At 39.6% G+C, this 26,939-nt stretch overlaps 1 protein-coding gene across 2 annotated transcripts in view; it reads right to left on the bottom strand.

Moving 5' to 3' along the window:
• Positions 1-13,675: 13,675 nt before the first annotated feature.
• Positions 13,676-26,939, bottom strand: part of met (MET proto-oncogene, receptor tyrosine kinase) — a 69,767-nt gene continuing 56,503 nt past the window's right edge. For both annotated transcript variants that reach the window (XM_085462661.1, XM_085462662.1), the window contains 6 exons: positions 24,861-24,941; positions 19,280-19,461; positions 19,053-19,162; positions 18,619-18,784; positions 18,394-18,530; positions 13,676-16,712 (listed from right to left, as the gene is read on the bottom strand). In XM_085462661.1, the coding sequence (XP_085318787.1) occupies positions 16,433-16,712; positions 18,394-18,530; positions 18,619-18,784; positions 19,053-19,162; positions 19,280-19,461; positions 24,861-24,941 (956 nt within the window). In that variant the 3' untranslated portion in view covers positions 13,676-16,432. The remainder of the gene's footprint in view (positions 16,713-18,393; positions 18,531-18,618; positions 18,785-19,052; positions 19,163-19,279; positions 19,462-24,860; positions 24,942-26,939) is intronic.

Below are 26,939 nucleotides of genomic sequence, written 5' to 3'. Positions count from 1 at the left end.
ATGGCCTGCAGTGCAGCCATTGTGTCGACACTGGAGCTACTCATCACCTCCGGGGACCAAAGGGAGCACTGAGAACACAGTTTCTCTGCATGTGAAAAGAAGGCTGCTTTATGAATCACCCCAGTCACTGGTTAGTCACCTTAGATACTCATTACACTGTTCACATTTAGACAATAGCCACCCAGAAGAGTCAAAAACGGTGAGGCATTAGATGTACTGAAGGATGAACCGTTGTATAAAAAAGAAGCACAACTTTTGTGTACAAGTATCATTTTGGTTATACCATGCTGAGTGATGGTGTCCCTCTCCATTCTCTTGCCATCTTAATATCAATGTGAAAAATGCTCTCTTGGCAGGTCATCAAAGAGCTGCAGACTGTATTTCTGCACCTCCTGACAGTATCTAGTACTCTGTTTTCGTGCCAGTTCAAAAGCTGCTGTGTTGAAATGAGGACAGCAGCAGCACAGATGGATGAGAGTGTGCACTGCTGAACTAAAACTGAGGCTTAATCCTGAAGGTTAGAGACCTCTGGGTGAAATGAGGATATGGTTTTTGGCAAATATTAAAAAAACAAAACACATATATGCAAACTGCTTTTTTGTGCACACTGAATGGGGGTGGCATTTTTTTTTCTTTTTCTTTTTCGTTGTTATTCCGCTAGTGGACCCAAATATCTCAACAACAGTCAGGTGAATTCTTGTTCCCCACCAGACTAATCTAATGACTATTTCCACATGAGGTTGATTTCAAGGTTCAAGGTTCTTTATTTGTCACATGCATAGTTATACAAGTATAACACACAGTGAAATGTAGCCTGACACGCTCCTCGACATGTGCAAAAATTGGGGGGGCTGTAGAGGAAGAACATTATATATATATATATATATATATATATATATATATATATATAGTATATAATATGTTATGTTTTAGTGATCTGTCTCAACAGCTGTTTGACTGATTGCCTGAAAGTTGTTTTTTGACATGTGGTAGCCTGAAGAAAAATCTCAAAAGACTTGTTTGGTAATCACTTGACTCCTCACCCATTGCAGTTATAACAGCTTCGACTCTTCTGGGGCTGCTTTCCACAAAACTTTGGCGTGTGTTCATGGGAATTTCTGACCATTTTTCTAGAAGCACATTTGTGAGGTCACCCACTGATGTTGGATGAGAAGGCCTGGCTCACAGTCTCTACTCTAATTAATCCCAAAGATGTTCTGTCAGGTTGAGGTCAGGACTCTGTGCAGGTCAGTCAAGTTCTTCTACACCAAACTTGCTCATCCGTGTCTTTATGGACCTTTCCTTGTGCACAGGTGTGTAGTCATGTTCGAACAGGAAGGGGCCATCCCCAGACCTTTCCCAAAAAGTTTCAATTGAACTAAGAGGCTGAACTCAACTGAAAAACAACCACACACCAAAATCCCCCCTCCACCATACTTTACACTTGACATAATGCAGTCAGATAAGTACTGTTCTCCTAGCAACCGCCAAACTTAGACTCATCCATCAGACTGCCAGAAGGAGAAGTGTGGTTTGTCACTCCAGAGAACACGTCTTCACTGCTCAAGAGTCCAGCATGCTTTACATCACAGCACCTGACGCTTTGGATCACGCTTGGTGATGTAAAGTTTCAATGGGGCTGCTTGGCCACTGAAACCTATTCCATGCAGGTCTCTGTGCATTGTTCTTAATCTGACAGATAAGGTTTGGAGGTCTGAAGTTATTGACTTTGCAGAAAGTTGGTGACCCATTATGGACCTCAGCATATGCTGAGCCCGCTCTGTGATTTTACATGTGATTTTATATGTGTGACCACTTCGTGGCTGAGGTGCTGTTATTTCTAATTGCTTCCACTGGACTGGACTTTGCACAGGTGGCATCCTTTGACAGTACCGAGCTGGAATTCACTGAGCTCCAGAAAACAACCCATTCTTTTACAAATGTTTGTAGAAGCAGTCTGCATTACTAGGTGCTTGATTTTATAAATCTGTGGCCATGAAAGTGGTTGGAACACCTAAATTCAATTATTTAGATGGGCAAGTGAATACCATTGCCAATATAGTGTAAGTCCAGCCCTAGAAGTCTAGAAGAAGGAAAAACATCTCTTCAGCTCTCTTGATCTGTGACCTTTACATGATCTCAAGCCCTAGTTTCAAGTCTTGGTGAATATTCTCAATTATGGCCCCTAGAAAGGAAAGTAAAGCAACATAGTATATTAAGACAGGCCTACTGTTTATAGTTGCCAACCTGTAAATGTGAACTTGGGGATGACTGTATATGATGACTGTATATAGTAGTAGAGATAATCAAGTCAGACTATGCACCATAAAAACTGGTGGTAGTCCCTCTATATGCTCTAACAAAGCTCTCTTCATCTTTATTGCTATTTTTGTGAAGGCTTAATATAAATGTGAGTGCTGGCCAGTGTTGGTCAAGTTACTTGAAAAAAGTAATCAGTAACTAATTACTGATTACTCCCCCCAAAAAGTAATCCCGTTACTTTACTGATTACTTATTTTCAAAAGTAATTAATTACTTAGTTACTTAGTTACTTAGTTACTTTTTAAAAACACGATTTACAACCTGAAGAGGTGATAAAGTGATAGATCTTTCAGCCCAATTCTACTTTTTCTACATAATCCATCATACAAAATGTAATCAAATGGAAAAGTCTCTTTTTTTTAACTTGTTTTATCAGTTTTAATCTTTTAACTTTATGCATCAAGCAAAACATTTAATTATATGCAACATTCTCTGACTTGAATAAATTAGTTTAACATTTAAACCTATTTTCTACACATTCCAGCACATAAAATAAAATATTTTTTGTGTTTTCACTCACTCTTTCAAACAGATGCAAGTAAAACACAGCAGAAAATAAATAAAGTCAAAGACTCAGCGGTCCTTTTGCTCTATTTTCACCTGTAAAGCAGGAGCAGGGTAGGCGGAGGGTTACCCTGGTGCAGGTGTGCTGCGGTCAGTTGAAGAATCCGCGCGAGTGTCTCTGTGAGTTTCCCATACGTCGTAGCTACTCGGTGCTTGCTCGGAAGTTTAGGGGTTTTTTTCGCTGTAAAAATAAGTTTTCTTCCCACGCACGATGGACGCTAATGTTTTTGTCACTTTTTATGGAATCAAACTCAAAGTAAGGTCAGTACTTCCACACTTTAAACGCTGCACGCTCATACTCTCTCCCGCACTCGATATATTATCCATTGTTGATCTGCACACAGCTGCTGTCACCAACGTCGCACTTGCTTACGTCACTGTCATGAGACATTCTCGCAAAAAAAATCACGGTTTTAGTAACGCAGTAACGCAGCGTTCCTACGGGAAAGTAACGGTAATCTAATTACCGATTTTGCAATAGTAATCCCTTACTTTACTCGTTACTTGAAAAAAGTAATCAGATTACAGTAACGCGTTACAAGTAACGCGTTACTGCCCATCTCTGGTGCTGGCCTCAAAGCACTGGCTTGCAAACATACTACCAAGGCACTTAATTTGCTTAAGAAAATCTTTGTTTGATCTTTGGGAATATTTTGGTAACTTCCCCAAATGGCACTTTTGCATACGTTGCATCAAAGCAGCTTGAGCTTTTGTAGTTGGATCATTGGTATATTCATAACAGCCCTGATTTTGTAACTGCTAAAATCTTTTCTTTTATTCACATTGCCCATTTGCTTTCCTTGTCATGTTCTGATACGTAAGAAGTTAAACATTTTTCTGGCTTAAATGTGGAGAGCTACTGTTTTTTTAAAACACCACTCTCACTGCTCACTCTCTACATGGCCTTCTGGGACTCTGGTGCGCTGCTAAGCCACAGATATGGGCTTTCAACACCAGTCTGGCTGTGATTGCACCCCCTTGGAATTCCTTGGTACGAGTTCACTCCCAGTCCTGATTATCAGCTCATTTCACAGTGATTACATTTTTGTGTGAGTGATTGTAGAGTTATTCTAGTGAGGAGTCAATTTGAGCAATATATTCCTAGCCAAGCTGGGATATAAAGCTGCTGCCTCATTAACTGTTTTTAAAATTGTTACAGTATTTCTAATATTCATGATTCAGGTGGTATTATCCTTTATTTTGTTGATTTAAAAAACATTTTTTGCCGTCATCCTCAGTTCTTGTTTCCCCCTTTGTATTACATTGTTTTATGCACGAGATTGGCCTTAGTCCTTCTTTCAGTCTACTTCCTATATGGTTTTAAAGTTGAGCTCCTTATGTGATTTTCTGTGCTCTTTTATTCTTTTCCTACCTTCATCAGTATTGTATTAAGTTCACCTGTTCCTTATTACTTTACCCTTCTTGTGTTTAGTTGGCTGCTGTAGCTCGAGTCTTTATCAGGTCATCATTTTTGTATACCTCGTCATTTCTCTTTGTTTTCCTGAATTAATTTTTTGCTCATATAAGGTGTTTTTTCTGCCACCACTCTCCAGCTTTTCCCATCATTTCCTGTCTACTTTTTTTTCTCCACTGAGCAATATATCTCAACCTGACATCCAACAACCAACCTGAAAGTCAGTTTTTTTTAAAGTGAATATCAACTGCCTTTCTTACCTTTGAAGCAGTGAAAAACTCTTGAAACAGCTCTGAAAACAGGTCACAGCAGGTTAAAAAGAAATGTTTTTAAGATTAAGATACAGTAAATAAGGACTATTTGAGGCAGGAGTAAAAATCTTCAGCTGTAAACTATCACGTTTCTGACTTGGACCTGGACTCAAAGGACACAAAGGTATAAAAGTTTCACAGGTTTATTGATGGGTTGGGGGTAAACGAAATTTTCTGCAAGATTTCTCGCCAAAGGAAAAATTCACAGATGGCTTCTTACAGAATTCTCCGTCAGGGAAGCTCAGAAATAAATATGTCTGCACAAAAGCCAAAACTATCACAGCATGTCCAACAGCGTAGCATCAGCTGAGAACTTTCTTCATCCTCAAGTAAAAAGAGGTAACAGTCAATTTCACACAGGTGAGCTAATTGACAACAGTTTCCATGTGCGTCATCCAGGAGCGCAGGGACACATGGAGGAAACCTCACCCTGAAACAAACTTGCAGAGAAAATTCATGCACACTCACACACACAAGTGCACGTGCACATACAGACAGGAGAGAAAGACAAAACAAAGAGAAGAATCAGATAGAAAATGGCATGTCATTACAGGAGGACCAGAGGACCTTGACAAAAAGCATGCCGGTCTGATTTTAAGATGTTCTCAGTAAAGTACACTGGCTGGGCCACATGCTGAATTATGGATTTAGGCCTCACTCAGCTCGCAGCTGAATGTGAAAAACGACAAGGAGCTCACATTTTAGGCGCTGAAGCCAGAGTGGTTTTGATAAATTGAGTCTAGTAATAATTGTATTTTCCAAAGTAAGGTGCTCTTCAATTTGAAAAACACCCTGTGAAAAATGTCCATATGTTTCACAGGCAATAAGGGTGTTGTAAATAATGCAAAAAACGCTCAAGTAATGTATTCGAGGTTTAACAAGAGAATTACATGCTTTAATGGAGGCATTGGTCATGCTCACAAAAAACTCCATACTTCTCTTTTCGGTTCACATACAACAGCTCTTGTGATTTTTTAGCAGTTTGTTTCAGAGTAGCATCAGCCTGAAGTGTTAATATAGTGCCCATATTATGATCTCGGTTTCCATTTCACAATAATTCCTCCATCATTTTAATAAATGACAGCAGACATTGTGGGCTGCTGGCTTTATCCCAGTGTAATCATGTTCTGAAATACCATGAAAGGTGACTCATCTGCTGTAATACTTTTTCAGTTGCTCAGAGCTCCAGGTTTGGAGCATGTTACAGACAGGTTTAGTGTCTCTGTGTGATGTGCTTGGAAAGAAGTGGTTCCTAAAATGGTAAGCCTGTCATAAATCTGACCTCTATAAAGCTCAAAATGCAAACCTTTTATGAAGGTGTTACGGGCCACAGAGGTGCTGATGCTGTTCTTTGAGCTTCTTGGCATTTAGAACGTATTCTGCTGGGAGTCGCTCTGCTTTTTCTTTTGTTGCTGATGTTACCTGTGCAGTCCTGATTTAGAGCAGGTTCCTCCTGAGACCAGAGAGACTGAGTCATATAATTTGTGTTCCTGCAGATCACTAATATGGGCAGATGGGGGGGGAAAGACAAAGCAGATACTTCTGATACAAAATTAAAAAGCAGAGGGAAGAGGGAACAATAATTTATTTATTTTACCACAACAAAGCAATGTATGTAAACCTTTCTGTTCTACACTGATTTTTGCCTCTTTGAAACTGTAAGTTGTCCCATGCTGTTTTATGAACCCACATATTCAGTCAAGCACTAATAGTAGTTTAAAACCAGTAAGTGCTGCAGGTTGGCTGCCCTTCTATGACTTGCTGCTGCAGCTGGATGCGTAACAAATACATCAAAGGTAACATGTTTCTCTTTCATGTGGTGTTCTCATTATTTTACCCAGTGCCTATGTAAAAGAATCCATGCAAAAACAATGGACTATCAACAGGGGGCGCCAACAACCTAACAACAAGACCCTCTGCTCTGGAGTTAAGTTTTTTTTTTACATCGTACAAATGAAATACAGTAAGTTATTAATGTATACAATGAGAAATCTTTGCATCCATGGTATTTGTGTGTTTTAAGGGGTGGTGGGTTTACTTTATTGGCCCATGCTATCAGCCTCCCTGGTTTCATTTCAAGCCAAACTCATTAAAGACTTTTAATGAGTGTGAGCTGACTCAGCAGGTCAGAATGGCACCGCATGACTTTGGTGATAAGAATGAGTGTATGTGTGTGTTTTTGTGTTACAGTGATACTCACCTAAGAACTTTCAAGTATCATACACTCATCCTCTGCAGGCCTGACAGAAGACCTTTAAACAGGCACTTTTTGTCACAGAGCATTTAGCTGACTATACCAAACCAATGTACTTTAAATATCAAAACATTTATAATGACATTAAAGAAATTTGAACTAGTGTAACTGTTAAGCAGTCGACAGATTTTAAACATTTTAGTGGTTTGTGTTCTTTTTTTAACACTAGTGACAAAAAAGTGCATATTTTTATTTATTTTTGATTAATTTGGAGTACTGTTTATTCAAGGTGTCTCAAATCTGGATTTGCTGCAGTAACTGAGCTAAAACGTAGTGGAGTACAAACATGTTACTATTTACTCAAATTACACCTAAATGATAAAGGTTTCATTTAGAATTTTGTACAATGCTAATTCTACCTTTAAATATTCTAAATCAGTGTTTGAGGTGGTGTATAAATTTGTGCATGTGTGCACAATTTACTTTTTTACACAGATGAAATCAAAGTGCCAAATCTTTAACTTGAGGACGTTTTCATCAATATTAAAAGAACTACAGAACTGCTCTTTTACTACAAGTGTTTAGTTGGACACTCCATACAGAGGTGTAGAGAGAAAAACAACAGCCTATGAGCCATATTGCCACATCTTCCAAGCATGGCAGTGCATCTGCTATGGTTTAGTCACTGATATTCTCTAATGATTTCACTGTCGACGGAAACAACAGGACGTGCAGCTATATGAGTGAAGAGAAAGAAGATGATTATCACCCAGTCTCTGCGAAAGACACAGATCCCCCCTCACATTAGGTGGTTGCAGTGAACTGAAGTCTGTGTGTCCAAAGTCCAACCAAAAATTTCAAGCGTGAGGCTTTAGTTTGACCGGCTCATCACATCTGCATCTGTCCAATTACTTTTGAGTACCAAACCACTCTCACTATTACTTCTTTTATACTCAAGCAGTGATGATTCTGGTGCTCAATACAGAACCTTCTATACATTTCCACTGCATGTTTCTATTACCAGCTTTTTCACAGAAGCACAGCACAAGATATTTGTTAAGCTCACAGTTTTTTGGTTTTTTTTTGGAATCCCTGTTGTTAGTGATTTTGGGAAGGGCTGCCACCCAGCAATGATTTACAGATGTAGCCTGGGGATGCTGTTCTTTCCACGCAAATTGCCTAACTTTTACTACATAATGGTGTATGCTTGATTCTTAAGGCTGTCTCAAGAATGTGTGCTGTTTAAAGCACCAAGGCAGATCTGGCTCCTCAGCAGAAGCAGATAGCAGATAAACGCTATCTGAGATGCATCTGCCCCTTTGAGCTGTTCCATCTACTGTTCACTGAAACCTCATTAGAAGTATTCTCAATGAAAAAGGGGCTGTCAAGAAGCCATCTTTAAGCAAGGGAGAAAAAGCTGATATATGCCAAATTACACAAGAAATACAACAATAATCAGCGGAAACAGTGATGAATCTAAATGAGAAAATATTAGTTCAGTGTGCACAGAGGATTCAGGAGAGAGGTACAACAATGAGTGTCCACAGCCATCGGTAAAACATGGTCGAGGCTCTGGCGTTGGGGTGCATGGGAGCTTAATGTTGGGAAATTGATGGAATTTTGATGGCAACAGCTTTACTTTCAGCATGACAATCACCCAAAAAAAACCCGCTGCCAATGCATTAAATGCATCCCTGGGTAGAAAAGCACATTAGGGAACACTATAAGTTATGGATTAGCCTCCCCAGAACCAGGACCTCCACGTTGTTGAAGCAGCGTGGAATCATCTTGACAGAGAACGGAGCAAAAGAAGTAACATTTAAAGAATAACTTCACTATATGTAAGTGGAGAAATGTCGTACGGCACAGCAGCGTATCTAACAGGGAATGAACACACAAGTCTGAGATGTGTGTGTTTGAGATCAGTGGTGTCCCCTACATTCCTGTGCTTCTGACTCACTTAATGACTCTAGCAGGAAAAACATGCACCATTTACCTTTTTACTGTGATCCTATCAACAGTCCCACCTGTCCCCTTTTTGAACATGTGTGTGGCCGTGATTCACTTACAAGAGGAGACAGGCGAACATATACAGACGCAAATACCAGGAAGGGCATCCAGTACAAACACACGAGTAAAAGAGGGTTTAAATTAGCCTGCTGTTGACTTTAGATGGGATTAATAAGAAGGAGTGGACAAGTTGACTTACAGATTAGGGATAATGTGTTTGTTACCATGTAGGTAATTCTCAGATTTGTGTTTTAGAAAAAATATTAATAGCAGTTGGCAGCTGTGAAAGGTCGTTGGTTCGATTCCAGTTGGAGACACAAAACTCTGCAGAATTGTTTCAGGAAGGGCATCCAGTGGAAAACTCTGCAAAGTCAAAACATGTAGAGCTTCGCCCCTGGTGAAAAAGGGTGCATATACTTAAAAGCATGCTTTTAAGCCAATAAATGTCTTTCAATCAGTCGGTTAACATGCATTCATTTGGGAAGGCTTACACACAGAGAAAAGCACGGCCTCAGTCAGAAAAACCCAGTGGCATTAAAGGCAGCAGAGTGAGAGACTGAGTGAACAGGGATGAAAGACAAGACAAGCCTGGTGCAGCAGGAGTGAGATGAATGCTTAGAGTGAGATGCAGAGGCAGACATATGTCATGCTTGCATTAGCTGGGGATTAACATGGCTTTTTATTAGGATAATTTAAAGCCTTAGGGAAAAGAAAATAGAACAAGCCAGCTAGGATACCTGCATCACGTCCATGTTCTCCTGGTGTCTTGGAAATTTCCACCATAGCTGTCTTCCTCTTTGTCTATATCGACTTTTAGGTTTGAGAAAAAAAAAACGGTGGTCTTATAACTGAAATAGGTAAAAAAAGACAGTTATACCATCCTAGTATAGACTGACTTAATGGGACTCAGTGAAATGTATCAACATTTATACACATTTAACGTTGTATAACTTTGATGATTTTCAACTTGTCCTTATTAAACGATGATTTCTAATTATAGGCTAGAGCAGGGGTCGGCAACCCTAGGCACGCGTGCCACAGCTGGCACGCGAAGGGTTAACTGATGGCACGACCATAGCTGGACTGGCCATCGGGCATACCGGGCATTTGCTCGGTGACTTTTTTTTCTTTGTAACGGTATAAACAATGAAAGGTGGTGGATTGGCCAGATGCTGGCCGGTGTGTAAAAATAACTCGGTTGTTTGGTGGTGGCTATGGCAGCTTCCACAGATTCAGTACCATTAGCAAGTGGTGGAGGCCAGCAGGTGGATGAGAGAAAGGGGAGGCAGGAGGAGGAGAGACCCGAGGCGGCCGCCAGTCCGAGTGTCAGGTGAACTGAACTTCAGGTAAGAAGTTATGACCTGCAGTCTATCTGTGTCAGATATGAACCAAGTTTAGGTGGAGTTTATTTTCGTTGTGCTGACTTTTTACAGTCTGTTACAATAACTCGTACTGCCTGAGCTAGCATGACGGAGTTTCTATACAGCTGTTCAGTTGCTATGATGTTACTGATAGTGAACTTTATTTTATTCATAAGGTTAGTTAGTAGAGTTGCCAACCGTCCCGTAAAAACACGGAATCGTCCCGCATTAAGAGAAAATATTACTTGTTTCGTGTTGAGGTGAAAAGGAACAGTTTGTCCCGGACTTCAGCTAGAATGGAAAAAGACACAAAGCTGGATTGATCCTGTCTCTTTACGCTGCACAGCTACTTCTTCTCCTCTCATTCTCTCCCCTCTCTCTCCTGTTGCTACTTCAGTCATGAAACTGATCAATGATCAGCTGATCGGCTTTTCTCTCTTGTTTGTTTATCGCCCACTTTGCGCCAGAAAGAGGAAACTGCCGGATGCTAAACAACAGCAGCATGTTTAAGCTTGATCAGCTGTTGCTAGAATTTATTTAATATTAATTTCTAGTATCAGCTGATGTTTGCTGGAGCCACAGCTGTAAAAGCTGCTGGTCACGATATCGGTTTGGATATGTGGTGAGAGGGAAACATGAGGATGAAACCAGGAGATGTCCTTACTGAATCATCAGAGCTGAACAGGTGATGGAGAAACAGGTTTACCTTTTAGGTGACATGAATGAGTTGAAGGGAAGTAATGAACTGTTTTGCCAGGGGGGCAGGTAGGGCATTAACAGGGAAAGGGGGGCACAAAGAAATACTTTCTTATTCTCATTTAAAATCTCTCACTTTTAATAAATAATTATCTGAAGCTTACAACCAAAGTTTTTATCTGACGTAAAATGTGTAGAAATCATACATATAACATCGAAGCAGCTGGAATCCACAGCTGTGCGTGTTCATGGAGCTGCATTTTCACCTGCTGGACATCACTACCTGACAAGTTTAACTGTCTTCAGAACATTGCAGAGGCCTTATTGACAGTATTTGGCTCTACATGTCTGTGTGAGCAGATTTTCTCTCACATGAGTGTCCTCAGTCTGAATGCTGGACACTTGGAGACCTGAGTCTCTGAGTGGGAGACCAGAGATCAGAGTGTATTAACAAACATGCCATATTGGCCCAGTTTATTTTTCTTATCATTGTTGTGAGGAGACCATAAATAGCATTCATATTTTCTGTTGTACAGTTCATTTGCTGTTATGGATAAAAAGTGTCTTTTTTTGTTGCAAAACAGCTGATAACTATTCGCTGATAGCTGCCAACATCTGCGAACAAATATAATTCTATAAAGTTGTTCTATATAGTGTGTAACTGTTAATATAGAGCGTTATTAAATGTATTGCTAATGCAATCATATGGCACATTGACTTCTGAGGAAATTTTAAATGGCACTCGCCATCAGAAAGGTTGCCGACCCCTGGGCTAGATAAAGAAAAACCCAAAACTTTACAACATGTAAGCTGTTAAGCAAACGTAGGTCCTGCTGTTTCTGTATAATTGATAGATGGTCATAATAATACTATTAAATCAGTGATTTAAGCTATAATCTTATCCCCGATTTCAACAAACATGAAATGCATAAACACACAATAGGACTAAACTGCTTACTAGGTAAAAATCCACAGTGGCATATTACAACAGATTGTGTGACTCATCTTACTAAAGAAAAACTTTAAACCACACCTTCTACCTTGTTGCTGTAGGCCTTAAAAAGTCGCACATATTACTTTCAACAAGTACGTTTGTTTGAAACAAATTAATCAAAGTTTCACCATCAAGCCCACACAGTGTCACTGAGTGCATTCAGTGCAGTAAAGACCCTGAAGGCCACGGCACCTTAATGTATCTTGCAAAGATGAAGGAATGCTTTTCTTTTGTTTTTCTTCACACTGTAACACATTGTGTTTGTGCGCGTGGGCCACCATGTTCTTATTCATTTACACCGTTGCATCCTAGCATTTTCAATGCAGCATTATAAATACTGTAGTCACAATATTGCATATATACAATAAAAAGTTAATGTTTTGTAAGAAAAATACGCTTTTTTTTTTTTTTTTGCAAAAGAAAATGGTTAGGTTTGATCAATAACATAATTTTTGGGGCACAAGTAGTATTTTCAAATGACATTTGCAAAGGTATCTAAAGACATCCCAAAAAGTTGGTTCTGTTCATCTGGAGGTAGCGTTTTTAGTTGGAGAAAACGTGTCACCACTCATCCAAGTCACTTCTGTCTTAGCAGCCTGCAGGTTTCTCCACCCTTATAAACAGTACATTTGCTCAATGACTGAAACAAGCACCACTAGTGAACACTGAGCTGTGAGGTCAGTTCCTTGATCTGAACACAGTTTAGATCAACACAGTTAATGGCAGCAGCTTCACACAGTCATCAACCACATGTACAAGAAATTCAATAATATATATGAAAAAAAAACGAACAATAATCATGAAATGCATATCCATTCATTCTGACTTTGACCTCAGAGGCTAGTATAGTATAGTTTATTTTGCATCTGCAGAGATTTATGGATTCTAATATGAATACAAACATTAATTAAGAACTTGTCTGATTCATTGGAATCAGAAATGGTAAAATACAGCTGAAAACCCTTTTCAGTCCAAACCTTGTTCACCTAATCACACACTTACCCACAAATAGTTTGACACGCAGTCTGTAGTAGCCAAGCTTTGAACCGCTAACCTTTACCTTTTCAGTCATTTCCACCCCACAACTTAAAAGTGACAGTTAACAGTAAAAACCATGAAAATGTTGCTTAAGTCAGCACACAATTCACAGTAAAAGAATACAGATTAGATCGAATTTACTTTTGTCAAACACCAGCAACAACCTTTTCATCTCTTGAAGATGCTCCTGAAGAGGTTTGTGGCTCTTGGACTGAGACTATTTGCTGTGTAACGGCACAAAACTACCCAGTCCTGAAAGTCAAGCTGTCACCTCAGTTAGACAGAGAGAGAAGGGGGAAAGTCTAGACTAGGTATATAAAATGAGTGAAAGAAAAGAGGGAAGCTAGAGTTGAGGGGTCAGAGGTCACCTACAGGCAGTGGAAACAAAAAAGGGTGAATGTCAGAACAAAGGCAGTAATTGAAGGCAGGCACTGTATCACTCTCACACAGTTTGAGAACAACTATTCTGTCTGTGCCTAACTAAGGATCATTTAAAAAAACAAAACAAAACTTCAAACAGGTTTTCTCAAATATGCGTACAGTGTGTGATTTCACCAACAATACCTTTATTGTTCATTGTGGAAGCATTTTTGACTCAGTAGCAGCTGCATGTTGGCTACATATGGAAAGCATGATGCAACAGTACCCTGCGTAGTAATTACAGTTCTCTGTGGTTGTTTTATGTTCACCTCAAAGGACGGTTTGTTCAGTAAAAAAAAAAAAAAAGCATGGCCAACTCAACGGTAAGCAAAGGACGTAAAGAAGAGTAAATGAATTCTGATAATATAGCTTTATTACACTGACAGAATTCAACTGACATTACATAGGAACATGTACCTTCAGGATTTTTTGTATAGACGAATTCATACACACACACACACACACACACGCACACGCACACACACACAGAACAGACAGTGTTAAAAACAAACAAAGCATCAGAAAATCACATGATCTAAGAGACAGCAGTCTTTGAGTTTTGTGAGGCGGCTCCAGTTTGTACAACATTCTATATCGTTTTCAAGATGATTTACCAGCAATGAAGCTAAACGAGCATCCACACAGACCCACAACGAATCCACACGTCTCTGTCTGTATTTACCTAACGGCAGTGGTTCATATACAAGTGGTTTTAATCATTGTTTGTGGCATGATTCACTCACCCCTGGTCACCCCAGCGAAGAAGAGGCTCATCATCAATACAAAAATATAGTACAGCAATTTTCTTGTCATAGCAAACATTCATAACTGTCCATTAATGGCCCAATCATATCAGCGGCCATTCAGATTTTTTTTTTTAAACAACAACGTACAAGCAAAAAACAAAAATCTGCTACATATAGCAATGTTAAAATGGACACTGACCACATGAGTGAAGTTTTAGCCCATTGGTGACAAATTACTCGAATTGAGAGCTAACCAATTAAAAAATCAAACTGCTGCATTTCTGACAATCTGGTTTTCTTTTTTCAGGAAACCATTTAATTCCATTAATTTCAGCACACCGTATAATTCAAATTCAAGTTGTATATTCCAGTATAACACAAAAAGAAGTCATTTCTTGTTATATAATGGTCATCACAAATGTCACCACTTGGATTTAGGGACAGAACAGAACATTTAAAATAGTGTTAGCCCAGCCTCTGTCCAGGCTGTACCCTGCCTCTTGCTCTAGCTGGGAGAGAAGCTTTGAGGCAGGTACCAATGTTCAATGCTTCTGTTCATATATATATATATATATATATATATACAGTATACTCAGAAATACAACCTAAAGATATAATACTGGGGCTGTTGTTGTTGTTGTGTATTCCACAAACACAACTTGCACAGAGACAAAACCCGACCATTTCTTGAGCTGCGATGCTACTCTGCTACATATCCTGCACAGTGTGGTGAGAGAACTGCATCTCCGAACCCATGCTCTCCAGAATAAACAGAAAGAAAAGGATGAAAATTTTCTACAATTCTTCAAGTATCTTGTTCTTGCATTACAGACTGTAAAAAAACAAAACAAAACAAAAAACCAATTTATACTGGGTTCTACACAGCAATACCAATATGTTGGTAATAAGCTAATATTAGCTTATAACATCGGTCCAGCATCATATTGGTCTGACTCTAATTTTTAGATTGTGCTGAAATGAATAGAAGTAAATGGAATGAAATATCAAACCCTATCACATGCTTCTCAGAAAGTCTAAATTGTACATCATTTGTAGTCAAGAGGCAACAGATTTTTTCAAATACACGGGTAGGGTTGTTAAACATCAAAACAGAGCGATCATAAAAGAATATACAGCGGTCAGTTACAGTCAGATAAAATGACAGTCCTGTTTTGAGGCCAGACAAACACAGGGACTCTTTGAAGTGCGTTAACTTGAGATTCTTCAGAGCACAACAAAAAATTTTAAAGTTATTCAAGGCATCAAAATATGAGCTTTGATTGAATGAATTAAATGTGAGATAAAAAACCTTGTGGCTGCGAACCCGTTTTATCAGCTACACTGTACACAGTTTTTCTGTCAATAAAATGCAAGCCGTACGAAACAGATGCTCGACATACAGTAAGCAACAACAACAAAACTCCCTGGACTTGCACGGTTCTCATTTATTACTCTTACTTCCAAGAAAACATCAAAGTGAGCTGCATTTTTATTTATTCATTTTTTGATATATAAGTTTCAAGTTGAAAAAAAAAAAGGCTTTTATTTCACCACCAGAAACATCTGGGGATTCCCCACAGGTGAAACACATTTCTGAAAGGGGAATTTTTACCCATCAGAAAGCTAGTGGTCCAAAGACAATTACACAAATAAAGCATCCAGTGATCTGCACACAGGCAGCAGAATTTGTACACATCCCACTGTACACTTACACACTGCCACTAACCTCCAGTATGCCTCAGTTTACACACCCGAGGCAGAAAACCCATCAGAGCACAGGCTAGATTGTCTCTCAGGTAACATGAAGTCATGTTTACGGTTTGTGGAGGTGTGACTTTTATATATATAACATGACTACGTGGCCATTTGTCACTCATTCACATTACAGATGCAGTAAAGGTCTGAGCCACATCCACTCATTGAAGCACATGCCACCCACAGAGGAGTAGAAAGCTACCCTGGTTTGTGTGTGGGTGCATCAGTCACTGAGATGTGCTTCTTCGATGGCCGTTTTGTCTACCGGAAATCTCCAAGGAGGCATTGTAGTTGTCTTGTACACGATGGAGGACGTTTGACCTCTTGCTCCTCTGGGTCAATGAAAGGTCAGAAAAGATTGACAAAAGTTGAAAAGGTCAGCCCTAAAGTTCTTGGAGACCACTGTCATTTGGTGACGCTTGAGAAGGTCAAAGGGCCACAATCAATGCACAGTGAGTGAAAGGTCTGTTTTCCCTCAGCATGCAGTGTCCAGTGTTTGGCAAATACATACAGTAGTTCTCAAACAGAGTCTTCATCACCTCACCTTTTCTTCCTTGCTTCATCCCTCCTTCCGAGTCTCATCCATCATCCGCTCCCTTTTCCCTTTTCAGGTGCAGCAGTCTTGGGCCACCTGACAGAAGAGTGGGGAGCGGGATGGCAGGGAAGTGGATGTTGAAGGCTCAGAGGAGGATGAGGAGGAGGAAACGGTGGAGGAGAGGAGGGAGGGGTAGGGGCTCATCTTGTCTATGTTGACGTACGTGGTGTTGAGCAGGACGTAGTGCTCGCCGCTGAAACTGGAGAAGATGGCAGAGATGCGGGAAACCAGCTCAGAGAATGAGGGCCGTCGTTCAGGCTTTGGGTGCCAACACTCGATCATGACCGTGTAGCTAAAAGCAGAGAAGAGAGACATTAAATCATGATGAAGGCAGGACATTACCATGTGGTTACACCTGTACACTGTACAGTGATTTGGCAAAATGTTTGAAATGTCAAAAGCTAGCATCTGAGATGTAGAGTGTAAAGACTTAAAAGCTGCTGTATTGATGTGGGTATATTATATGTAATTGCTCCTCTCTAAGAAGTCTTTGTTTATGTGGCTTCTGAAATAACTTGCACAGCAGTAGAGCCTGACTGATTCAGGATTTCTAGGGTGAAAAGAAATCTATGTATGTATGTTTGTTATATGTATAAGCTATGTGATGGACAAGATATCAAAACAGCCCACAGGACCTTTCTGATTGTTTTTATTTATACATATGTCTGTAAGAGGCCAAAATTCACTCATAATATCCGCCATGATATGATGTAATGGTTGGGCTCTACAAAAGAGGAAAATTAATTTACACTAATTGGAGACAAATGCTTACTTTACAAATTCTCTAAAGTTGTTTTATTTTTTTTTTTGAAGAAGTGCCAATTTAGAAAACCAGTGTATGAGGGCAGCCCAAAAAAATTGCTCAAACACAAACACTTAGTGATTGTTCTGTACCGAGTCTGATTGCTGTTTATTTATGTCCATTAGCGACGAGGCATTTCTTTCTACAAACACAAGAGGTGAATTCTTGGTCACGGGAAACGTGAACTGTGTAGCCCCTGCTACAAAAAAAGCATTAGAAGGTGTTTGTAATGTTTGATATTTCTGTAATATAAATAGATATTGTAAACACATCTTTTTGGGCGGACAAATCACGTGATCTGTTGTTATGTGGCCCAGCAAATAAGTGGTGGGCTCCCAGCAATCCTAGCAGTTTAGTCAGTTCTGGAGATCTTGAATGTGACTTTGGTTAAGTTATTGCATATTTTTTCTTGGTGTAATGACTTTATTTATTATATTGTAGCTCTAAAATATCCATTTTTATTATTTGCACCAAAGCAAAATAACCATAAAACCCCCCAAAACAATTTAATGTTAAGACTTCAGGAACTAACACCTCCTTATTAACGAGTCTGCCATAATCTGGGACCCAAAACATCCTGTGAACACTCGTGGATGAAACATTGCACAAATATTTGCAGATGTGCATCATCTCCTGACGTCTGTTTAATTTATAGCTTGGGAAATTTGGGCCTCTGCCTCCTCACCTGAACACTCCCATTCCCCTCTAACGTCCACACACACTATGCACCTTATGATGTTATCTGGGATGTATGAGATCATTCTTGGCATTTGCTTCACAGGCCAGAGTTTAATGGATAAGAGCAAGTGTTAAGTGAGCTTTGCTGAAAATGACTGAGTTTAAAAAAAAAAAAAAAAGGATTTTCTTTTGTTATTTTAAGAGTTTCAGGTAAGTTTGCTTGAAACAGTCTAAACAGTCCTGGTTTGACAAGTGATTGGCAGCAGTTCCAATGTGAACTGTTCCAAAGAAAACTGGAAAAACTCGACTGTGTCAAGAGAAAAGGTTTTCTTAACACTTCCAGTAACTCTTTCACTAATGGGTCAGCACTTCACATACCACAGCAACAAGTGCTCAGCAATCAGAATCAAGAAGCCTTTAGAAAAGAAATGTTGTACTCGCACTGGTTTTCCATTTAAATTAACTTCTGCATACTGTATGTGCGCACACTCACAGGGCATCAGGGCAGAACTCGGGCTGCAGCAGCCTCCTCCCCTGCAGGAGGAACACCGTGATGTCGAAGGAGTTCACATCAGAATACGGCGGAGCTCCGCGGGTCATGAGTTCCCATAGCAATACGCCAAAAGACCACTACATGGAGAGAGTTTCATTGTTATCCCTTTAATGACATACTTGTTGTTCTGATGTAAACAGTTAAACACTGCTAAAAAGTCCTCACCACGTCTGATTTGGTGGTAAACTTGTGCGTCTGCAGACTCTCCAGAGCCATCCATTTAACGGGCAGCTTGACTCCACTCTTGTTGTGAACGCTGTAATACTCTTTGTCATAAACATCTCTGGCCAGGCCGAAGTCTGCCACCTTTACTGTGTAGCTCTCATCCAGCCTGTCGAGGAAAACACGAAATGCCTTTTTTACTTCATTTTAACAATAACTGAAATAATTAACTTATTACTATACTAATTATAGTATTATAGTACTATTTTCTTTGACTATTTTCTACTTGCCATTGTTATAAGGTACTTATTCTACTCTTTATTGCTCTCTTGATTCTGTCTCTTCCCACCTGTATTTACTTCTATTTTCTGCTGTGTTGTGCCTTTTTATATTTAAAACACCATCACTTGATGCTAAATGAGTAAATGCCAGCTCACATGCAGTTCCTGGCAGCCAGGTCTCGGTGGACAAACTTCTTGCTGGCCAGATACTCCATCCCTCTGGCCACCTGCAGCCCAAAGCCCATCAGGTCCTTAACTGTTGGGTTCTGGAAGAATCAATTACAGTCACCTTGTTGCACATCATCAAACTTGTGAAATGTGTCTTGAAATGAACTAAAGTTCTGGTGCAGAAATTTGCAACATGCTTATATGTGGGCCCTTACATGTCCCTCATCACGGATGAAGTTGCGCAGGTCGCCGTGTTTCATATACGGAAGAACCACCAGGGGTGAGCCCTCTGGCGGAAGGCAGATACCCAACAGGGAGAGAACGTTGGGGTGGCTGAAGTCCTTCATGATGATCCCCTCCTTCAGGAACTGAGACACCTCTTCCAAGTCTGTGATGCCTGATAAGAAAAAAACAAGTTGACATCATTTTCATGTTAGCTTAGTTAGTTTTTGACTTTTATCATGAAACATTTCTAAAATTCCCCCCGTAAAGTCAAAATAAAATACAGTTAAAGGGGACCTATTGTGGTTTTCTTTTTTAAATTATGAATGGGTCATTCTTACTATTCGGTGCCATTTGAGTCCTAATGACATAATATGGTATATTTAGTGTAAAACTTGTCTAATGCTTATTTCTAAACCATTTTCTTGTATGTTTAACCCCCCTCTACCATAGAACACATTGATATATACACAGGATAAATACATTAAAAGTAAATTACTTTTATTTTAGCACAAGTCACTAAAGTACTATGTCCCCAGTCATGCTTGCTCGACTTCAGTTACAAATATAACTTAAAAAAAAAAAAATCTAGATTTTTCATCATTTCTGGATTGGCTTATTTCTAATGTTCCTCATCAAATGTTCTTTTTTATTATTAATGCATGTTTAATACTTAAAATCTTTAAAAAATGTTGTGTCCCTGAATCAACTGTCACCCCTGTTACTCTGATAAGAATTCCATAGAACACATCACCTGATTATTCTTTTAGTCACATGACACTCCCGGATGTAACATATTTTGGAGGGAAAACTTTCAAGAAGAAGACGAGTAAGTACCACTCTTTAATCAACCCTTTTTTCAATGTTTTAGCAAGATTTTGTAATGTGGCAAAGCATAACACGTCCAACCTGTTACGCTTATTAATAGTGGAAACAATTTTTTTTTTGTAATTTTTATAATATGGCTAATAAACATGTTAAAAATGGTTCTTAGTGGTCACCATGTACTAGCTTGTTGTTCATCATACTAGTAGTAATGGCTAAGTTTAGCATAAAATCTCCCCCCTGTTACCGTCACCCCTGTTATTGCTATGCACTGTAACAGGGGGGACACATGGTAACAGGGGGGACGTAAGATGATAGAAGTTTAGTTTTTGGGTTGATTGCAAGCAGAAAATAAAGGCCTTCTTCTTAAGAGATGACGTCAGTCGGATGACAACAGGACGAAAGCAAACTGTAACTCAAAAGAAAATAAAAAAACAGAAACGTTTGCTAACTGATTCACTGAAGAATCTGCACCATAAGTTTCTTTCAGAAACTGAGCATCGGGTCTCATATTCTTGTTTCTGCACCTTAAGACCATTTTGGGTTGTGGTGCCCACAGAAGCTAATCGTGAAACCTGTCAGTGCAGGACACATGAGAACTTACAGTTCATGGCCAATGCCCTGTACGTCCAAGGTCTGTCAGCAACAAAACACATTGAAGAGATGGTAGATGCAACAATGTGTGATGCTAAATCCAAAGTCTGTGCATACGGTGAGTGCAAAGACTGTTTCAGTACAACACACACACTCTTGAGACCTCCTAACAGCACAGAGATAGCCTTTACCAAGTGGTCTCTAGAAGAGAATGAAAAATTAAATGATGGAGAGGTATCTGGTAAAAAGTCAACAATTACAGTGAAGACAACTGTCATGACAACAGAGGATGCACTTGCAGGGGAATTTCATGACGGACTACTCAGATTTAGGCGGCACATCTTTAATATCCGATGGCAGTATAGGGCCTACAGACAACTGAGAGAAAATTTGAGAAACGATGAATGTCTGCTACATGTAGATTTTAGTGAGAACTACTCCTGTAAGTATTCTCAAGAAGTACAAGCAGTCCACTTCGGAGGGTCACACCAGCAGGCAACCCTACATACTGGAGTACTGTACACTGCAGCTGAACAGTCACCAGTAACATTCTGCTCTATCTCACCTTCCAGGCGGCATGATCCCCCTGCGATATGGGCCCATCTTGACCCTGTGTTAGACATGATCAGAGAAAGATACCCTCTTATCAAACACCTCCATGTCTTCAGCGATGGTCCAGCTACACAATACAAACAAAAGGGCAACTTTTACCTGCTCTCAAAAGAGCCATTCAAAAAAGGGTTCAAAAACATCAGCTGGAACTTTTTTGAGGCCAGCCATGGAAAGGGGGCTCCAGATGGTATTGGAGCCACCCTTAAAAGGTCAGCTGACACAATTGTCCGCCATGGAGGAGATATCCCCAACGCAGAAGATATGTTTCACAAGCTGAGAGACATGGGCACTTCAGTGGAACTTTTTTTTGTGGGAGAAGATGATGTTGAGAGGAAAGTAAAAGAAATTATTGATGGACCGACACTTGTGCCTGTCAAAGGAACCATGAAAATCCACCAAGTACTCAGTTTCTCTCCAGGAACAATAAAATACAGGGACATAACCTGCCTTTGCCAGGCAGACAAAGGTGTACTGGACTGTGAATGCTATGGCCTGAAGGAGATAAGCCTTAGTCAAGAGGCAAGTCCACATTACACTGAGGGACCAACCCGGCCTGAGAACATCACAAAAGATCATATTGGTCAGTGGTGCATTATCAACTACGATGGTGAACCCTACCCAGGAATCATTCTGGAGGTTGAAGAGGATGTTAAAGTGAAATGCATGCACAAGAACGGGACCAACAAGTTCCACTGGCCAAGTCCATGTGAGGACATAACCTGGTATAGGGATGACCAGGTTGTGTGTCTGATGAAAGAACCAACACCTTTGAATAAGAGGTCAGTTCAGCTGGAGAGGAAAGTGTGGGATTTCGTTGAAAAAAACTGGAGTTGCTGGTCTGTTGCATAGGTAAAATGTGTGAGAAAAATGTTCATTATGTTGGGTGTACAGTAAAAATTTGCTTGTTTAATGTGGACATGTATCTACCTGTGTTGGTTGGACGGGCATGGTGAAGGTGTTCAAAGTTTCTTTAAGGTGGTATTTTTTGTCACTGATGTTATGTCCACCCTGTTACCTCCTGTCCACCCTGTTTCTCCTCTGTCCACCCTGTTACCTGTGTGTTTCTTTTGTTAATTAAATCAAATCAACAAACTTAATGCATGTCTCTTTGGTTATTGGGAGGGAATGAATCAGCAAAATTAAGTTACTTAAAAATGGAGCCAATTTTTTTTTTATATTCCCTTTGAATCTAAAAACAATCTTTTGAAATTACACTGTGTCTTAAAACTGAACCTGTCTTCTTTCAATATAATGCTTGTTTAAAATACTTCCTTGAAATTTTCTTGCAGATTTTAAAAAGGGACATTGTAGCTTTTAGAAAATGTAAATATTACTATAACTGTGTATTCAAAACAGTTATTAATAGAAAATTGAATGTCCTGTAACAGGGTGGACATTTGGCACGTCATGGGTAAAGACTTTGATTTTAAAAAATATTATAATATAATATCCTTAGCTGGACCAATACATTTTTCTTATAGGTTGAAAATCCCTCTTTTAGATGAAATGTTAAAATAATTCAAAATTTTGTATTTTTTGATGAAGAGTGATCACACTGAAATGGCACCGAATAGTAGGAATGACCCGAATACAGCCGTTCATCCCCACCCATCTTATGATCAACCCTTCTGTTTGAACTGGGCAGCCAATGAGAAGAAAGTTGGCTTAAGGGGAGAGGAGCTAAAATAGCTTATTTCACACTAAAAACATGAATTTAGTTGCTGCATCAAGGCCCAGAATAAAATAAAAAGATTAAGGGGCTGAATTGGCCCTCTTTAAATGTTTTCTTTGTTTATGAACATTTGACATTTGGAAACTGGCAGGAATGATAATTGTATGATAAGGTGCAACTCTCCTGTCATGATATCAGTGGGAAGCCCTTCCTTAGATACCTTTGGGGAAAGAGAATGCTGATAGAAACCCATCTAAGAAAACACCCTCCCTGAAGATTCACCCCAGACTTGACCCATTCCCATTTGCCAATTGCATCCCTGCTTCTGGTGTCTTGCACTTTAGCCCTGCTGACTTTGCTATAATCTAGTTAGAAATGGAAGCTCTTTAGCCTTCAGCTGAGGTTAGACCCCAAAGGCAGAAAGAGAAGACATTTGATTTCAGTTTTGATTCTCAAGTTTTTCTGTGAGGAGAATGTCTCTATTACATAAACTACTCGTGCTTGTCATAAAACATATTTGCCATTCAACTAGATATCATAGTAACAGCTACATTAGGATAAAGGAATCAGTTTAAGCTACTGACTGCAACAAAATTGAATTGCACGTTCACTACAATTGTCCTACCACCGAAAATTATCCTACTACCTCTTATCCTACCATCCTTGTGGTTTGTGTCCCCCAGCAGCTGCACAGGTCCTTTCCCCATATTGTTCCTGCATCAATCTCCCTTGCTGCAACTGACAGGTTACACGATTAGCCGGGACCCTAATGCTGTCCTCACTATCGAATGCTCATTCATCACCATCATTTCAAGCCCGAAAAGGATTCAGGCTTCTGATGAGATGAGATCTTTAATGCCATTGGGAGCGCGGTGATATCATACAATAAGTATGCAATATAATATAACTAGATGAATGATTGAATAACTGTAGCTGGATGCAAATCCGTTTTGACAACAACAGTGTCTTTAGTCTGTGTGTGCCGGGTGAAGGAGGGGTCACGATGCATTTTAACCAGGGAAGCCTCAGTTTGCACACACCTGACTCTTATTTATTAATTACATTTACTTGGAGTGAGATTTTCAGAGTGAGACACATGGTTATGCTCCTTGGAGCACTCCAATGGCATTTGTTTACATACTGTACATATTTTCTGAATTAGGCTCTTGAGGCCTAAATATTGGGTTAAAAGTCACAAAAGTGGTTGTCTTTTTACCTGGATAAAGCACTGTGGTAACTTTGAGTGAACCCATAAGCTGGTTGGGAGCAGGTTAAACTACTCTATCCAAACTCTGTGTCATATTGTCAGAGAGTGTATTAATTAGGTGATGCAGAAGATTGATCTGGAGTCCATCTGCTTCAAAATTTAACGTTGTACATTCAGAGGTGTTCTTCTTGGTTGTAACGAGTGGTTATTTGAGTTACTGTTGCCTCAGCTTGAAACAATCTGGCCATTCTTTTCTGACTTCTGACAACAAAATGACATTTTCCCCACCGCCCCATTGTTTCTTTTTTGGTTCATTCACTGAAAAGGTTGTGTAGTTGCTGATTACACATTTGCATTAATGAGCAGCAGAGGTATTCCTAATGAAGTGGTTTTGGTGTATATGTGTGTATTTGTATACAAGTTCATTGAAATGCAGGCACCTTATTCAAGCTTAAGGATAGCTGATAAAGAACATAGTAACGGTGAGGTGAGAAACAGTACCATTGGTTTAATAATTTAAAAAATGTGCAATTAAATATTTCACTTATCACTGTTGGAAAGAAAACACTATAGAAAGAAATAAAAAAACTGAAAGACCCTCCACCCGCCAAAAAACACCATAAAACCAAAGCTAACACATTGATGAAAAAAAACCTGTACTTACGGTTCAGGGACTTGACGGCACAGTGTAGCTTCTGCCCGTCTGGCTCAAGCAGCGTTCCGTGAAAAACACAGCCGAAATGGCCTGCAGGTTACAACACGACGTACAGCATTAGTCAGTCATCATCGGGGAAATGAAAACCTCGTGTTTAAACCTGTAAAGGACTAACAAATAGCACTTCTTTACCCCACACAAATGACAGTGATAAATGGGATGCAACACTTTCAGGTCCAATGACAATAGGATCCAGCTGTGATGGAGGCCACACCATTAGTGGTAATAGATCTGTTACCACTGTGCCATAAAACAATGATTTAATCACAAACTTGGCTAGAAAACAGTTAAGAGTTTGTTAAGGTCATGCTTCTATAATGGGTTACTGGAACCCTTGAGGCCCAAGCTGACATAAAATTTGACGATCCTACTTTTCACCGTGACTCAGAAACATAACAAAAGCATGAAGGTGAAATTTGGCGGTCCATCAAAGCAAACTGAGACAAGCAGATTCCAATTGCTTGCGCGCGTGTCTGTGAATGTAATTTAGGTCAGATATTCTGCTTCATGGCTTGATGTACTCATAGATTCAGTCGGTAAACCGCAGTTTCTAAATCTTACCCATAAATGGACACCCCCCACCCCAACTAAATTAGCCACTTAGCATTCATCGATCAATGAATATCATGGTTTAAATAAGCCTTTGTCTCGAAAGAATGATTTTAGCCATGTGCACCCTTTTAATCGGCCTCACAGCAGTACCAGGAAGTACCAGGAATAACAAACATGTCTGTCCTCTGCATACATACAAAAATGAAATTTTGGTGCAACAGCATCGAGGTGATTTGATTGATCCATGGAGAAAAAAAAAAGAAGAAATAGCCTCTCTCGTGTGTTTCACACTCGAAACAGCAAATTCACCATCACACTAAACCTTAGACCTCCAAGTAACTCAGTATTCATTAGTACCCCGAATAAGCTCATAACCAGTGCCAAACCCGCTTGAGTTATTATACATTTTATTGAATTATAACTCTGCTTTAAGACATGAAGGCCTGCCCCAGACGGGGAGGGGTGCAGGAATTAAATAAGCGCGGCGTGCTTCTATCACGTCCTTGCAGATGGCTGGTGTTGGATTACAACTCTCAACAATGGATCCTGGGAATACTAGCTGTGAACAAATCATCCTACGCCACTTTGAAAAACTCCAGCCACCAAATCCAGACTTCAGGGGATAATTCAGCCAAGGGGGCAGAGGGCTGTTGTGGGTGACACGGAGGGGTTTGGGTCTTTTTCTCCTCTTGAAACTGAATTTGATCTGCGACTGTGAGCCGCCTACTTAAATGTCACCATGTGAAGTGATTTTGTGTCTGCATGTCAGGGTTGCGGTTTGATAATGCAGGCAATTAAAACCTTTGTGGGTAACTTTAACTTTTGTATAGCTTAACATAAATCCTAAATATATTCTTGCGTTACAACAACCACAATCTTGAAAATTGCTCATAATTTTTTTTACAGTATTATTTCTCTATTTCAGAAAAACAGGTTTAAGTTACACATGTGTATAGAAATGTTGAGATTGGTGAATGCTAAATGGACTGTGATGTCTATACGCTGATGGAACATAAAGGTAAATAAACACATCTCAATAGAAGACAACCTTGAACCTTACTAAAAAAGTATACATAGATGCAATAGAGTGAATGTTTTATAACAGAGCTAATTGGAGAGTGGTGTAATGGTGCAGTGGTTAGCACTCTCACAGCAAAAGGCTTCTGTGTCTGGACCTAAAAGTAAAGTAAAGTAATGAAACGTAATGTAGAGCTGAGTATATATATAACATAATGGAACTTAGCTAAATGGAACATAGCCTATTGTAACGTACCGTGGCGTAATGTAATGTAGCATAACGTAACATAGCGTAGCATAATGGATGTAACATAACAAAATGTAAATCCAAAACTGTTCAGTTCTTGTTACGACTGACAAAAACAAGTCAATCTCCACAAACTTCCTGTTAAAAGAACCACATAATACAAATTTAGATTGTGTTACTTTGGCTGTGTTCATCTTGTATATATCTGGGTG

This window comes from Copadichromis virginalis, linkage group LG7 (genome assembly GCF_057382275.1).
Source record: "Copadichromis virginalis isolate Kocher_CV1m ecotype Utaka linkage group LG7, C_Virginalis_male_GT1.1, whole genome shotgun sequence".
NCBI classification, from domain to species: domain Eukaryota; kingdom Metazoa; phylum Chordata; class Actinopteri; order Cichliformes; family Cichlidae; genus Copadichromis; species Copadichromis virginalis.
Note: the sequence above shows the minus strand (reverse complement) of the source record. Positions and strands in the feature narration are given on the sequence as shown.